This window comes from Micromys minutus, assembly GCF_963924665.1.
Source record: "Micromys minutus genome assembly, chromosome: 4".
NCBI classification, from domain to species: Eukaryota; Metazoa; Chordata; class Mammalia; order Rodentia; family Muridae; genus Micromys; species Micromys minutus.
In genome coordinates, this window is record NC_137973.1 from 60,414,695 (window position 1) to 60,432,207 (window position 17,513).

General features: G+C 45.0%; 1 protein-coding gene across 1 annotated transcript in view; it reads right to left on the reverse strand.

Annotated features, from left to right (window-relative positions):
• The window catches only part of ALPK1 (alpha kinase 1), a gene marked incomplete at its 3' end in the record, with an annotated part of 59,782 nt that extends 48,891 nt beyond the window's left edge, over window positions 1-10,891 (reverse strand). The window contains exons 1-2 of the mRNA XM_080916031.1: window positions 10,765-10,891; window positions 6,040-6,194 (exon numbers count right to left, since the gene is read on the reverse strand). Coding sequence (XP_080772157.1) covers window positions 6,040-6,194; window positions 10,765-10,885 — 276 coding nt within the window. The 5' untranslated portion in view covers window positions 10,886-10,891. The remainder of the gene's footprint in view (window positions 1-6,039; window positions 6,195-10,764) is intronic.
• Between the last annotated feature and the right edge of the window lie 6,622 nt (window positions 10,892-17,513).

The following is a 17,513-nucleotide window of genomic DNA, read 5'->3' on the forward strand; positions in this document are numbered from 1 at the left end:
TCATTGGTGTTCTGTATGTCCATGTGAGGATGTTAGGACCCTGCAACTGGAGTTCCAGATAGCTAGGAGCAGCCATGTGAAAGCCGGGAGTTCCCCGGGTCCTCGGGAAGAGCAGCCAGTGCTCTTAACCGCTGAACCATCTCTCCGGCCCTGCTCCTTCACCTTTCAGTGTTCGATACCAACTGTCCAGCACATGGTGGCACTCTGACGATTGGCAGAGAAGGTGGGTGAAGTTGTAGTTTGTTACCACGAATCCCCCCTGTACAAATGAAACCCCAAATCATTGCTGATGGGACAATAATCTAAATGTTACCATCTAATGGGGAAGCTGGTGACAGGAGCAAGCAACGTGTGAGTTTTAAGACTGTTTAAACATGAGGGCATCTAGCACAAGCTGGCGACTGTGCCATACGTGGTCTTTCTTGTACCGGACATTTCATTTTCTAATCAATTTATAGTTTGGTATCTTTCACCACCTCATTTCTAAATATCTACCTCCACCTTCTTTGACTCACATTGATTACAACAGAATTTTTTAAACACACACACAGGGTTTTCAGCATGTGGCTGCCATATTGGGTACATAGAGATCAGAGGACAACTTTCAGAAGTTGGTATCTCCTTTCACTGGATTGTAGGAAAGGAACTCAAGACTCAGGGTACAGTGACAAGAGCCTAACCCACACCTATGGTCTCGAAATGGCCAACTCGGATTTATTCATCTCTGTGCTAAAAAATCACAAATAACAAGTGAAAGGGACTAAGGTTATCTCAAGGATATCTTGGAAAAATATTCTAGATGCTAAATGTTCTAGCCGGAGATTTTCTTTTTTCATTCAAAACAAACATTTGGAAACACTCCAACATTTTTTGCAGGGACAGGAAGACTCTTCAAATCACTCCTACGAAGCGTAAGTCATCTAATTTTTTCCTGCAGCGAACAGCTACAGACTACACATATAAAATAAATTGGAAAAAAGAATATACTCTGAGCCTGCTTTATCTTCTCTGACTGTAATTTTCGGTCAAACCGTGAGTATCACACCTACCTCCTGCATGGGGAGCCATGTTAAAGGCTGGAGTGACTAAGGCAGCTTCCCCTTTCTTCAGGAGAAGTGGGTTTTATCCAGTCTAATACCACCAACTGGACTCCAACACTGTGCAGGGAATTTCGAAGTCAGGGTCTAGCAATCAACTCTGTTCCCAGCTGCCACAGACATGCAAAATTCAGCCCTCTCTCCCTTTTCTTTTATAAAAAGCTTGATTTCCAGATGCCTCGTTGATTAAGTAGTGACTATTACTTTGAGAAAAATGAATGTTACTGGAAACTTCCCCCAACGAGGCATCTGCATAGCAGTTTGGATCCATCTTCCCCCATGCTTCAGGAGAGAGGGCAGGCTTTCCTGCCCAGTGCCAGCCGCTGAGGCCAGAGAGGAGCTCTGCAGATGCCAGCGCCGAATGCCTTCACCGGGGTTTGAAAACTCCATCAAAGGTTTCGCTGAATGATATCTATAAGGGCTGTGCTGTTCTCTTTCAGAAACTTCAGTGCCCTTCCCGGGCACTTGAAAAAGAGTTGCTCGAGCTTTTCATCTCCTCCTCTTAGAGTGTAAACATTGTTTTGAGTGAAAAGAGCCAAAGGAGTGCTGACTTTCCCTTGAAATTTCATTTTTAAATAAGAGGGAGAGAAAATCCTTTTTTCTGACTGATACTAATAATACAGGTCAAAGTGTCAGGCAATATACAATTAAATGGAAAACAAAAAGGCTCCCCCTTTCTTTCCCACAGCACAATGGCGCTGGAATATAAATTACTGATGAAGATGAAATACTGCTTCAAAGCCCACAGGGCAGGACAACGCGGTGTTTACAAAGTGTTTTCCACGGCGCGATGAGACATTAAAGATGACGGGAACCCACGGACTTGGGGTGATACTGAATAGACCAAAGCTAGCATGAGGTAGGGTTTTGGTCCCTGTAGCCTGTGACCCCATGATATGCTTTGTTTTACAAGGGCAGCTGCAGTTATCAACAGATGTTTCAGCTATAAATAATTGGTATCATCTCAGAAAAGACCCACCTACCTGGGGAGAGGGTATAATACCCAAACCCCTGCCCGGCTATTACAGCCACATTAATCTCCCATCTCTTCAGGTTTCTTGGAGAGCGTCCTGCAGGTGTTTTTTCCCCCCCTGGGAGAGCTCTGACAAAGTCTCTCAAGTGAGCGAGCTTTGTGTGGACTGTAAAGGAGGCTGGCCCCTGTCATAAATTTCTGTCAGTGGCCACACACCAAAGGGAAAAGGAATGGAGACTCGGGGAGAAAGGAAGGAAGGGGTGAGGAGGGAGGGGTAGGGTTGGCAGTGTCCGGAGAGTAGAGCACAAGATATCCAAAATATTGTTGCTGATGTGGGTGTAGCAGGTGCCAAGCTAAAGAACCCTTAGTTTTACCAGCTCAGATATAGAAGAGCTGTCTGTGGTTTACTTTTTGTCCCAAGCACTTTATATTTTGATTGGCTCTCTTGTTTGTAGGAAAGACAAAATGTATACACTCTAAGCAACATTCGACTTTTGGAGACGTGAGAGGATGAAGTTTATGGGAAGGATTCATGTTAATATTATACAGGAAATGTAAGAAAAAATGACACTGGAAAAAGGCAGAGTGAGATGTTTAACTCCTTTTCCTGGGAGAGCCGCGTCTGAAGGTTCAATGGTTAGTAAACTAGGAACGTTCGGCTCCTCGGACTGCAACCCTGAAATGGATGGTATGCTTGTCCAGAACAAGTCACAGGACCTACCAGAGCCACTCCTAACAAGTTGCAGTTTCAAAAGCAGAGAGAGAGTATGGCCTGTGGAGAGCTATGGTTCTCTCTATGTATAAACAGAATGGTCGAGCAATTGTGCACTTGGGGTTTGGCACAACAGGAAAGCATCCTAAACATCCGAGGAGCTGTGGTGGTTTAATTTAGAGCTTGCTGGGGAAGCTGAAGAAAAAAATAATGCCCAGAGTACAGAAAGCTCCAAGATTAAATGTATTAGGGTCTAGAGGTGGCTCCATGGGTGGATTCTTAGGACGGCCACTGAGTGACCTTGTGAAGGGTCCAAACTCCTATTCTGCATCTGTTTCTCCGGCTGGGAATCTGTGTAACGTGTAGAGTCCTGTGGATCACAGAGTACAGCAGGGGGAAGGAGATTCGTACTCTTGAAACGGTTTGCACAACCCCAACAGCTTTGCCTCCTAACTCACATGGCAAATCCAGATCCAGAGACTGGAACTTTAATCCCAGCGGCTTCTGCTTCCACCCAGTGCCACCTCCACTTTGGACACAGTGAGGTCAACTGCATCCTACCCCCAATCCAACAGAGTTTTGATTGGGGGTCAAGAATTTGAATTCCCAGTCCGCATGATGGGTGCGGTGGGAGGGGGGTCTCACTGTAAGAACTAGTGCTTTAGGCAGGAATTAGCTGCTTGATTCCAATACAGTCCTGTGCCTTGTAGGGATGTATCAGCCAGTCAGTAACAATGACAGCCCTGGCATTTCTGGTGCTGGCCTGAAATGTTCTTGGGTTCTCCTATATTAAGGCCTCTTGACTTCTGCAGGCAAGCATAATGTCTGTTGAAATCCTATGCACAGAGAAGTGTATAAGGAGTCAGCAAAACTGTAGACACATTTCCTCAGCCACACTGGCCATTTCAGTTGTCAAGAGTGCCATGTGGCTAGTGGCTGCCATGCTAGAAAGCACAGATGCTTAACACTTCCATTGCTGCCAAGAGTTTGGTGGGCGGCTCACAGTTGTCATCACAGTTAACAGTCTGAGCGTGTACTTTGGCTTTCTGACTTCTCGCTGTAGTCTTGCAGGTAGAAGATCAAAGCAAAACAGAGAAGTCCTCTCTGGTCCCCTGATCAGGAAGATGCTAATGGTAATACTTATTATAGGGCTATTTTGATGAGCAAGATCTGATGAATATGTAAATGCAAAAATATGCAGAATATTGTTATTATTTCATTCTACTTTTATGCTGATAACAACCACACTTATTAAAGTGCCTCACTTAAAATGTGTTTGATGGCATATACCGTTTTTTCCCTCTCCTACAACTTTATTTTTAAAAAAGAGGGATACATATGCAGATTTTAAAAGGCATTTTGGCATGACACTATATGAATATTTTTGTCAGTACTTAATTCTTTTAGAGGTTTGATGGCATGCATTGAAATCCCACTGGTTACCATAAGCATGAAGTACATGTAGGACAGAACATGACATGGAAACTCTTGGTGAGTATAGATTAAGCATAATGATCTTTGAATACACCTTTAATCTCCACTGTGGGAAAATAAGGAGGAAGGGTCCAGAGTTCAGGGCTAGCCTGGGCTACCAAACAAACTAAGACCCAGAGGTCAGCACTTAATTCTTCACAAGGATTTGCTTTTCTCTTCCAATAATCTCCAACCTCTTTAACCTATGTCACCCTTTTTAGGAGTTCCCCAAGATGCTCTTGTGTGTTTATAGATTAAGAGATCTTTATTATAGTTTTTCCTTCAACAGGTGAAAAACTGTATCTATGCATTGGGAATGATCCCTAAACATTAAACCATGTAAGTGCAGTGGAAACCCTTGGCTGTTGTCATTGCTCTTATGCCTGATCTCCATGCAAATAGATCTTTCTGTGAGGAAAGAAACATTTGAGTTAGCTAATTTCCTCGATGATCGTCCGGGAAACTAAAGGTAAAAGCTAATGTTACCGCAAGGCTCAAGAGACGGCTTGGTGGCCAAGAGGACTCAGTGCTCTCACACAGGAGCCGGGCTTTGTCACTGTCACCGTGTGGTATCTCACAATGACCTTTAACTGCAGTTCCAGGGGATCAAACACTCTCTCCCAGCCTCCTCAGGCGGTAGACATGCACGTGGTGCACATACAAACATGCAAGCAAACATCCATACATGTAAAGGAAAATTAAAAAAAAAATCTTTTTTGAAAAGTAATGCTGCCACAAGGGAAATGATCCTTTTTGCTCCCCTAGAACTCAGGCCTGGATCTCAAGCCTTACCTGGCTTCTTATGCTGTTCTTAAAAAAAAAAAAAATGTAATTTTTTTAAACTAGTTTTTTGATTAGACTTTGATCATATGTTCACCTCCCCATTCCTCCCCACTACTCCTCCCAGAACTCCCCAACTTCATGCTTGCTTTCTTTTTTTAATAACCCCATAGACTGTCCTTGATATGCCTTCCTATGCAGGATGGAGGTACCAGTTTAGTTCGGTGGTTCTCAATCTTTCCTAATGCTGTGACCCGTTAATGCAATTCCTCATGTCGTAGTGACCCCCCCCACCATAAAATTATTTCATTGCTACTTCATAACTGTAATTTTGCTACTTTTATGAACTGCAATGTGAATATCTGGTATGTATAAAATCTGATATCGATCCCCAAGGGGGTTGGGATATCTTACCACAGGGTAAGAACCACTGGTCTAGTTGGTTTCTGTTATGTAGGTGACAACTAAACACATCTGTGACCCTGACTTGATGTTTCCAGAATAAACTTGGTCATGAGACCCTAAGAGAGGGAACAGGATTGAAGGGGGAGGTAGGAGGGACAAGGCATAGACTCACAGCTTAGATATCGAGATGAGGTGCGAAAAGCCTATTATTGTTGTTTTTGTTGTTATCATCATCATTACTGTTATCCAACATCTAGAAAGTATCATTTCAAAATAAAAATGTCTTGAGGCAAGGTAGAACCAAAGCGCATCAGGCTTGCCAAGAATACGGGACTATTTATTTCAAGGCGACACGTTTCATTCTGTCCCCTCCACCCGCCCTCCGTCATTCTCATTAGGTTCATCTCTCTGACACAGGAGGTTACAGGAAAATGACACTTCTTAAACAGCCCCTTTCCTCACATTAGTCAAGCTGGCAGAGCTGACCCTAAGCTCAGGAACTATCTTGTAGTTCAGAGAAATTTAATCTGTTCGACCACTTAGACTCTAAATGCTTCTCCTGGGGATGTCAGAAAGACAGGTGGTGTGACTCTTCCTACCAGTAACTGTTGCAGTCCGGCGCCAATCACATCTTGCAGGTTTGTTTTGTCCTCTGGGCTCATGGCTTGTTTGTACTGCCACTTTTCAGGCACGAAGGGCCACTTCATTTCCTTTGCCTCCTGGATCAGAATCCTTAACTCGCTGGAGAGTGAGGCTGAAAAGGTCAGAGTTCAGTTAAGGAAATTGCAGTCAAAGAAAGAGCTGTTGAGCTCCCCATGTTATGATGAAGCACCTCAATGGCCAAAACACTTTTCCTATCTGTTGCTGGCTGGTCCAAGCTGTTGGGGCTGCCTGGAGGAGTAATTGCAAGGCAGCTATCTGTCAGGGGTGGCCTGCTTCTGCTCTGCCCTACAGGTAAATTGGGGTAGTCAGGCATTAAGAAAGGTTTTTAACAGGAAGTAAAGCACTCGAGTGACCATCTCTGCATGAGGAATCAGAGAGAGGCACCGGGGAAATATTCTGTTCCCTGTAAAGTGAGAACTGGGCTGAAGTGGAAGACGGCATCTGGAGCTTGCAGCACCTGAGAAGGCAAACAATTTATTTGGCCTCGTTTTGCTTCTCTGAGACCTAGTCCCGTCTCACCCTTTCACCACTGAGGATGCTTCAGTACGGACAGTAAGGACAACCTCACAAGTGGGAGTTTTAGTGATGCCAGCTCATTGTGAAATGGCCTCATCTCAGATGAGCAACTGTGCTAAGTCTCTCGCTGCGAACCAATCCTAACTACTCCAGTTGACAGTCTCCTGTCCAAACTTCAGAAACACAAAAAGAGACTCAGAAACTGGAAGCGTTTCCTCTAGTTTTGACAACTCAACCACCGCAGTGTTGAGTAGGACTTCTTGTCTTACTCGACTCTCAACTTTCACAGTAAGAAGCTCTATATTAATATACAGGAGGCTCACCATCTGCTTTACTAAGATTGTGATACACGTTCCACAGGACCTTCATCGTGACTCAGACTGTCTCAGTTCTGAAGGGCATGTGAAGTCCAGGGTTCTGAACAGGGTTAGCCAAGACCTCTCTCTCTGTGTCACATCTCTTAGAGAACACATCCTGAACCGAATTCATCCATGTAAGGACCAGCATTGGCTCAGGATGCCCAAGACCAAGTTTTCAGCACAAAGGAAACTTGCTCTAGAGGGCAGGGGATAAGAGACAAAGACAGGGGACAGGGGACAAGGGAGAGGGGCAGGCATATCTCTGTCCTGGAAGGCATTAAAAGGACTGCCTCTGTACAAAGAGGAGACAGACACACAAGCACAGAAGAAAATGGTAGCTTATCAGTGTGAAGTGTTTAATTTTAATTGGGAATGATAGTTAAGTGAGCCAAAGGGGGCTTTTGATTGCTGGCCTCCAATACTTTGATAGCTAGACCTTGGTCATCAGCCTCAGGAGGAGAAATTGGCCAGATAAGGAATTAGACCTTTGGGATTAGCATCAGGAATGTAATGTTATGGTTTTTAGCAAGGCAGAAGAAATCAGAGAGAAGGGCCTGGCCTGACAGAACCATGTCTGTGAACTGGCTAGAGTCCCTCCAACCAGCTCTGCTGATTCCATCTCCTCCATGTTCCCTGTCGACGGATGGGGCCACCACATGCTGTCACCCAGACCTAAGTCTACCCTTCTGGCTGTTTGCTTTTTCTCATTCCCTGGACTGAGTTAACTGTGAAACCCTATAGATCCTCATCTCCCTTTCCTTTCCTTTTGATATTTTCAGCTCACCCTCACAATCTGTTTTTATTGCTGAGGCCCTTCTCCCCCTCTAACAAAGTAGACTAGGACAATATTTCATAACATTTTTTTTTAGATTTTTGTTTGTTTGTTTGTTTTTGATTTTTACATTCTGTTCTGTTTTGTAATTGCTCTACTCTCAAAGCCTGATGACCAAACCTTGGCATTCAAAACGAACACTGTCACCTCACCCCTGTTGGTCTGTCACGTCCCTCCAGTGGAACTGGAATGCCTCTTCTACATACTTACAAAGCCACAGATGCATGCTCCCCTAGGCTGCATCCCAACATCCCACATCTCCCTGTCTTCCTAGGCTGGGAGCATCCTCAACACAGCTATCATGTTTCATAGCTCATCCCTTTTTGTGAATCTCGTCACAGTGTTCACACACTGTAAGGGTTAAAAGACCAAGATAGCATTATATATACACGAGACACACTAAACAGAGAAAACAGACATGGTAGAACTGCAGAACTAGAAAGATGGAAGAAAGCCTGACTCAGTCCTGAACTTGCCACCCGATGAGCAAAGATAAGGACGTTTCTAGACGGGGAAAGACACCTTGGCACTGAGAGCACCACGCCAGTGAGTGACCAGCATTGGTGACCGGAGATGACCCTGTCGCATTGAAGTTGTGGCTCCCTAACCATCAGTTCCTGGACCCTTACTCCACAGGAACATCCCCATGGAAGCAGAGCCCTAGAAGTAAGGACCTATGTGATGGCATCTGGCTGCCGAATCTGTGTGTTACTGCCGGTGAACAGTGTTCTGTTTCTGGAAAGGTAATGTATATGCAAAGAACAGTTTTTTCAAGAGTGCTTCTAAATGTCAGTGACGAGGATGGCCATTGGAGAGAATGGCCCTGAGTGGTCCAAGTGGACTTAAGATGATGTCCCTTTCTGTTCTCAGTGTCTCGGTTGGTCTGCCAATCATTGAGACACAAAGGGACGACTAGTCACTTGACAATGGAAATCTCATTTCTGGGTTCACAGACTTTCATTGTGCTGTGGATTGAGTACTTTCTTCACAGTACTGGAGCATGCTTCCATCTTCTTCTGTGACTATTAAAAGGACACAGTATGGCTGGGCATCCTAGGCTGGTCTCAAGCTTTTGATCCTCCCATGTTAGGACGGAACACATCCCCATGCTCAGCCTGTAGAAAGCTTACTCTTTACCAATAGTTTCATTCTCCCTCATACCCTGTCTCCAAGCTGAACTGTAAACACTGAAATACAAGGCTTTCAAGCTGTACTCTTTCAGTACTCATTCCTGTTCCTTCTCCATCTTCCAGGTCCTATCTAGAAGAAGCTCTCCAGGCTCTCAGGAAGGAGAAAGGAGATGGGGTTAGGGAGAGAGACAAGAGGATATGCTGCATCAGTGTTGCCGAGTCTACCGGCCGCTGTGCACATAAAGTGACCCCATATTAGTGTCTTTCTCTCTGATCCCAGGCAGTAACAACAATGGTAATGCACAGGCCATGGACCAAAGCCATTCACTGCTCTCAGCCAAACTGACAGGAGTGGTTCTGCTCAGACACACGCCACAGGAGCAGTGGGTACTGGGCAAATATACCACTCTATGTGTGAGAATTCCTCTCTCCCTAGTTATCTGGCCCTAGTCTTAGAAGCTTACCTGAAAGGCCATTCCTGAAGGAATGATTTTGCTCCCTTGGTTTGCCTTATCTGAAACCAAATTGATTTTTCTCCTATTCTGCGTCACTTGGGAAGAAAATGGCACCCAGCTGAGGCCTTGCACTTCCACCGGGAGAACTCAAGGCTTAAATGAGGGCACACACTGCCTAACAGGAAGAGGACACTAAGAAAACTTTAGGGGAAACAAGGAAAACAACCCAACCTGACACACAGCCCCAGGGAGACAGAGAACAAGCTATCCCTTATTGGCCGCTACCTAGAAACTGTGGTTTAGGACCAGGCACTAACATGAGGGGCTGTGCTCTCAGGGTGACTAGCACATGCAGTGACCAGGTGGTTATGTGTTTGCCGGTCCAGCTAGTAAGGAATGGAAGCACATGTCACTGAGATTTGGTTTGGGGACATTACATGTACCTGGCTTCATCTGGAAGGCAGTCAAATGACAGGTTATATGGCTGAGACTGCCAGTTAACTGAATGGCCTGTTAGACCTATATGTGCCCATATACCTCAACTGAGGGCTCCCTCGACCTTTCCATTATAGACTACTTTACTCAGTATGTTATTTCTAAATGAAATGCCCAAAAGCTAAAAGCACGCGGGAAGAAAGATTAAAAGCACATATGAAGAATGTGCTCAGACAAATGGAAAGGAAAATTATTCAAATGATTAAAAAGGACCTGAATAAAAAGGGTGCCTCTCCAAAGCTGGCTAAAGAGGAAGTGAGTCTTTTGTAGCTTTCTAGATTTTGTGAATGAAACCTCTCAAGCAATATCTGTAACTATAAACAGCGTAAGCCAGGAAGCAGGCAAAAATGCGAATCGTGGTTGTGATGGAGTGGGTCTTGAGACCAATGAATGTATTTTGCGAATGGTCTGAAGAGTTTGTTGGGGACCAAGAAAGCAGAGACTGTCCGTAGTGGTGAGGTGACATATTTATGGAAGCCACAGAGGTCTATGGAAACTGATGAAGCACAAAATCCTTGTTTGAGAAAAAGTGCGTGCCACCATTCAGAAGTTGCTTCAATTTTTTAATAATTGAAATTTGCGTGCACCAGCCAACTTGCACCCTTTGTTCTTTCCTGAACTCGACTGTTTCTTGTAGCCTCATGTTTACTGAAGCCTAAAATTAGAACTGACAGCAATTCTCTCCAACAAAGTGGGCTTCTTCCCTGCCCCTCAGCCTGTAGCCTTTCCCATTCATGCCCTAGAAATCCACTCATCCCTCGGTGGTCATCTGCCAGGAGAAAAATAGGGCAGAGAGGAGAATGTGTCGTTCAGACAAGGGTGCAGGCATTGAACCTGCCGGCTCAAGCCCCGGTGTGTCCCATCAGAACCTCACCTCTGCACCGCTGGTCCTCGCTCCTGTCCTCTGTAGACACATCTGGCATTTCCAACAGGAGACGATCCAGCACTTGCTTGCACTCATGGAGTACTGAAGCCACAGCATCTTGATTATTCATGATGATTACCCACCCTCCAGGATGAATGGAGTCTCCCTGGGTCTATGGTGATCAATTACCTAGGAGAGGCATTGATTCTCAATAAAGACGGCCCTTGAAGGCTGAGGTACCTGGTGAACAAAAGAGGGGGAAGGATGATTAACTAAAGTACCATCAGTTATCTGTGGGTCTCAAGCAGGGAGGGATAATAGAGCCAACGCATGGAAATACATGACAGGTCCTGGGGATGTTGTTAGAGGAGTGTATGAAATGATGGCAGGGTCTGATCTAGATGACAACACCTCGAAGGCGTCGTGTGCAGAAGGGAGAGAAGCTAGCTACAGAGCTTGGTCGCCCACGGTGAGGTTGGTGTACTCACACGGGCCGAAACAAATGAATGTGCCCTGTGATTGATGTACATCCTGTGTATTTTACTGGGTGCCTCTGGGTCTCAGTAGCCCCGAGCTCTCCCCTCTCTGGAAGTCTACAGGAAGCATCTGGCTAACAGTTCTAATAGCCACAAGAAAGCACATGGTAATATGAAGTCCACTGAGCTCACAAGCCACTGCTGATTTCCCCTGTGCGGTATTCTTCATGGTGTTTAGCACGATATCATTTGGACCAAGATAGGCAATGGCAGATGCCAAATTTAAAGTGCTTCACTGCCAGGCACACTGCCAAGTAAAGCGGGGAAATGGTATTCCAGAAAACCCAATTTCCCGCAGCTCTGATGTGGATGGACCCATCATGTAGATCTATGAATTGACCGATGTGGCCAGAGAACAGGTAGGCAGTAGATTCCTTATGCAGAACGGGAAGGAGATAGAAGGACCTATTGCAGTCAAGGTAATTTTAGAATAAAATAATTTACTAGCACTGTGAAAATGTCTAGCCAGTAGACAGAAACAATACTTAGTTAAGGAGTACTTTGGTCTGTCTTCCTTTTGTTGCGGTAGTGTCTTAAAAACAAAAGATATTATCATCCTCGCCCAGAATGAAGAATGTCAGTTCTCTGGTTTAGGCACTCGGGGTGCATGTAGAAGTGTATTACCAGAACAGAGTCTGAAAGGAAGGGTGGTAATGGTGACAAGGATGGCGATACTCAGCTCATTCGTGCAATGAAGAAATCATGTGAAGGTGGAGAGTTTCTGAGTTGGTGTTAAAGGTGCCCTTCTATCCCATGACCTTTGTTTTAAATCACACCAAAGTAAACCTCCAAAGTAAATATTCGGGGTGTCAGAGGCTTGCTTCACTCAAAGTAATCATGTAGTTATAAGCCAACACAAGCAAGGTTCTCGAGTTAAAATCTTATCACATTCCAAGAGCACTCACACAAGCAAGCGTGTGAGGAATGAGCTACTGGAATTAGCTAAGCCCGAGTGTAAATTTACTCTCTCTTTCACTTAGCGCATTTCAGAAAGGATCTCTGCACAAACAGGGTTGCTGCTGAAAACTGTGTCTGAAGTCCCCTTTTAAATCAAGTGTCTGCAAGTCATGATGTTTTGTGCAATCAGATGGCCATTACTGTGTTTAGCTATAAAGAGAATGGGCCTCAAGGGCTAGTCAGAATTTTATCCTCAGACTTCTGTTACAAACTAATGAAGACTGCTCATCCTCTCTGAGTACTGCAATTAGCAAACAAGAGTTAATTAATTAGTGGACTAGAGTGGGCAAGGGACCTTGTAAATAGTAACATCACATTTCTACCATCCACTAAAGAGGGAAGAGTTGGCTACGATGGAGGCTTAAGTTCAGAGATCGAGACAGGCACCAGGCAGTTCAGAAAGGAAAGATCAAACGGCTGGTCCTCACCTATAGGTGAGTCGGGGATATGCTTTTGTTCAAGTCCCAAATTAAAGTAAGAAGCAGGCTGTCTTTCCTAGAATCACTGGGGGGTAAGGCTACACAACAGTGGAATGTGGAGAACTAGTCTGTGCATGAGGAGAGAAAAATTGTACCACAATAGGGTCCTAGTAGTTTAGCATCTTTTATTATAAAGGGAAGACCATAGTCTTGTGGAGCTCATAAAACAGAGAAAGTAGAAAGGAGATTCCCGGAGACAGAATCCCTGCCTGTAGCTGTTTCCCTCTGAAAATGGAAGATAAGCAGGGTCAGGCCTAGTTTGAGGTTCGATGGGAGACTGCTGGGAATATTGGATGTTATAGGCACTCACAGTGACAATCTGGCCTCCCACTATTTCCCCCTTCCTGAGCAACACACACACACACACACACACACACACACACACTATCACCACCACCATCGAATAGCTTCCTGAACTAATAGGAGGTAGCAGGAAGTGGGACAAGAAGATTAAATTTAACGACAGTAAGGTATGTGGGGCTTGGATGCTCTTGAGTCGCAGCCGTTTGTTGGTGTTTTAAAGCTTTGTTTTTAAAAAAAAAAGGAAACGAAAAAGGAAGTTGTAATGACTCAAAGAGATTTCTATTTATAGTAATACAAAGACTGCTCAATCAACATCTCCACTGAAATGTGGGATTATCACCTTAAAAATCTCTAGAAACAAATGATTATTGACAGAGGAAAGGAAGAGTTATTTCAAGGACCAAACCAAAAGAACAAAAATCAAACAAATAAAAAACTGAAATGGAAAGGGTGAACCGACACACTCAGGGCTGTCTTTACTAGCACATGAACATGAGAAATGTGCATTTGCCAAACCCTATGAGCTTAAATTGTGGCTTTCCTTCTTTTGGCGAGATGATAATGTCCCCAAAGGTAAGATGTGGAGAGGACACTGCCACCTGTGCCCTAAGTCCTTAGAGTGAGGAGAGAAATAGCAAACATCCCTACTCTCTGCATCTCCCAGGGGATCTGCCTTTGTCAAAACACACTCCTTTGTGAAGGGGATCAAAAAATCTTCCCTTTGGGACCACAGAGTCTACAAAAACCTCTTTATGACAATGTAAAATAATGTTTGAAAATAACGTTAGGTTAATTTTCTTAGGCATCCAGTGAATTAAACATTACTCTCTAAAGGGATCTGACTTCAATCTAGGCTTCAAAGATGGCAGTCAGTGCTAAGAAATGTGAGCTTGTCGACAAATCTCACAAAATACACATGGCATAAAGAAAGAAAGGATGAAAGAAGAAACAACACTTAGTAAATCAGACCCACAGAGCTTAGGTTGTGGAGTCAGCAGTTGGAAGGTACAAACATATTTAAACTGGTTATGGAACTAAATAACCATGTTTAAAATATGAGTAAAAGCACAGGTTGCCTCCATGTGACCACTTAAAAAACTTTAACTTTCAAAACAGTGATAGCGGACACCAGAATTGTGGAGAAAAAAAAAATGGGTGGAAAAGAAAAGACAAACTCACTCCAGCCATGAGACACCACTGTGGGAGATGGACAAACAAAAGACATCTCCAAAATGTCAGCCAGCTGGCCATAGTGAAGAGACAGGCAGAGAAGCTCAGCAATGGAGAGCACTGACTGCTGTTAAAGAGACGGGAGTCCAGTCCCTGGTACCATCACAGCAGCACACAACCGTCTGTAAGAGATCCAAGGCCTCCTTCTTGACTCCATAGGCACGGACATGCATACATGTGGCACAACACTCATCCCTAAGAAGTAAAAATGAATAAATCTGGGAGCAGGTGGTGTGGGACTCAAGAACACTTCCAAGCCTCCAGCTGTGGGTTTCACACATCTGCTTCTCCAGTGGCTGTCCAGCAGTGCCCAGGAGACCCATGCCTGCCCCTGACTGGGACCAGGGGAGGCCCCACCTTAGGTGAGAATCAATTGCTTGAAATGGGGGCTGTCCCAGAGGCCTGAGAACAGTGCACTAGCACTAGATAGGAAGCTTGCTCTTAACTCTACTGCGAGGAGGGACATTACTCTGGGAGGGAGCTATGGAGGGTGAAGGGTCAGATGCTGAAGAGCTGGGAAGCCTAGTAGGTAGGAAACATGATACTGGAAGTGGAAACCAGAGGGCCACCTTGTTTTTTATAGTCAACATCTTTTCCTAGGCATAGATCTTGGTCACTAGGTGGGGCTGACTAGCTATCGAGTTCCAGGGATGCACCTTTGCATAGGTGCCAAGGATAAAACCCAGGTCCTCAGGCTTGAGTGGCAAACACGTCACAAACTGTCTCCAAGCCCCTTCCTCCTCCCTTTGAGGACACCTTCAGCATCATTTTTACTGTCACACTTTTCATGTCTGGATATTTTAAGATGTATTTTTATTATTTTAAACATGTGTGTATGTGTGTGGTATGTGCATGTGTGCAAGCTTCCGTGTCTGTGTGCACTTGTGCAAGTAAGTTCAGGTACCCATGAGACCAGCTATGGGAGTCAGATCCCTAGCGGTGGAGGTAGGCAGCTGTAAACTGCCCAGTGTGGGTCCTGGGATCAAACTGAGGCCCTCTGTAAGAGCAGCTTGGGCTTTTAACCATTGAGCCACCACGATACTCTGTTTGTAGAAAAATAAGACAGGACAAAGAAATAGAAGGTATAGAATTAGGAACAGAAGTCTACGCATCACTATTTGTAGATGATAGAATCCTATACTTAAAAACCCCAATGATAGGCTGCAGGGATGGCTCAACGGTTAAGAGCACTGACTGGTCTTCCAGAGGTCCTGAGTTCAATTTCAAGCAATGCCATGGTGGCTCACAACCATCTGTAACAGGATCTGATGCCCTCTTTGGCTGATACTGAAGAGGGTGACAATGTAGTCATATTGGGAAAAAAAAAACTGACTCAACCAAAAACTCTTAGATCTGGTAAACATCTTCAGGAAAATGGCAGAATACACAAGTCAGAATAATGAATTTGTCAAGAAAAAAATTGAGAGAGGAGGTATCCCACTCCTAATAGCTTAAATAAACACACGAAACACCTGGCAGCAAGCCAAACGGAGGAGCAGAAATGTCTATAGAAAGAAACTTCGAATCACCGAAGAGAGAAACTTGGCGACGTCACACAAGAGGAGACGCACCAGCTAATAAACATTAAAAGTGTCCAACTTTATTGCCACCAGAAAAGATGAGTTTCTGTCCCATGAAAAACTGTTTACCCCTTGATTTGAAAGCACTTTTTAAAAGTTACAATAGGTCTTGTTGAGGAGAGCGGTGTTGCTTACGTCGGGCTCCACAGCCAAACTTCCGGTTTGGCGTTATCCGACGAATTAACCATAGACATGACCCATGCTGCCCGTGCGTAGGTATGAACTCCAGCTTAGAGAAACTCCCCAATCTGAGCCTCGATGGCACACAGCAATGTCCTCGCCGGTGCAAACTGGTACCAGCCAGGAGCCAAAAACATCCTTACCCTGGAATCGAACGAGCAAAGGCATGCCGAACAGTTCCGGGAAATACCACGGTGGAGCTCAGAAGAATAAACAGCAGTCGGTCGCGTGTGGGTACAGATGGGCATCTAATAGACACCGGTGTCTGAGTGATGTATTGTGCTGGGGGTACAAAGGCACGCAGCCAAGTCACCAAGAAAAACAAGAAATCATCTACATTCACCGCATTAACACTCTGTACTGAAAACATCTCTCATTAAAACAATGTAAAGGGTTCAAAAGAAGGAATGACAGAGTAGAGATCTAGAGTCGTGGGTTTTTAGGGGCATTTTTTTAGGGGGAAGAAGACAAGATTGAGCTGAGAGCAAGAGACATAATAGTAACCGCGTAGGCGGGACACGCTTCAGCTTTACCTGGATTGCTCCCGTGTTCGCCGTGTTCCACACTTATACTGTCAGTCTGCGAAGTCTACACGTCTATTTGACAATTACAATTCCAAAAGTACAAAGCTCGACTGAGGCCTGGGTGTGCTGAACAGCTAATAATACCAGTTACTGCCCTGGGGGTAGGAGCCGATGACTGCAGACAGACATAGTTAGGGGGCAGAGAGGGCTCTTGGGCAGGGAATTGTGGTAAGGGTGGGGTTTGGATAATGACATGGGCAAGGACTCTCCCGTGTCTGACAGAAAGTAAGTTCTAGAAAGCCTCGGTGGGCAGCTCAAACCACTAGGTAAACAAGTGTCCCAGGACACTTCAACCACCCCGGCATTCTCTTCCGGTGGAGAACAAAAACAAAGGTGTATTTTGATTTTATTTTTTAAGACAAATAAATTCTATGAAACTCTATAAGTGAAAGTAATTTGCTTTTACATCTCTTTCTATCCACTTCCAGCCAATGGGCCATACCTTGCGGAGACAGGAGACTGCCTGGCAAAGCTTCCTTATCCCTTCTGCCTCTCCTCTCTTGTCCCATGCCCACCCTCTCCAATTCCCTGACGCTGAGCATGTTTACCAAACTTGACTGTGCACGAAAGTGCAATATGGATGTTCTGGGTCACAAATGGGTTGGGCAGGGGCTGCTGTGGCTGCACCCGGCTACAGTTACCTGATCCATCAGCCATGGTGACATGTTAAGAATGATTAGCCTCGCCCCGTGGCTGAGGAGCCGCATCTCAGGTCAAGGTGAGCCACGCCTGCCATCTGGTCCTGGCTCCAGTCTCCTGAGCTGTTGGTTTAGCAATGGCTCTTCCAGTGGCTCTGCCTCTTCATACTTGCTGACAGAATAGCACCCCCAGAAACACCCGCCACACATCTCCCAATCCAGAGACACCCATGAGGTGAGGAGCATCCACGAAGCAGGAAAATATGTTCCT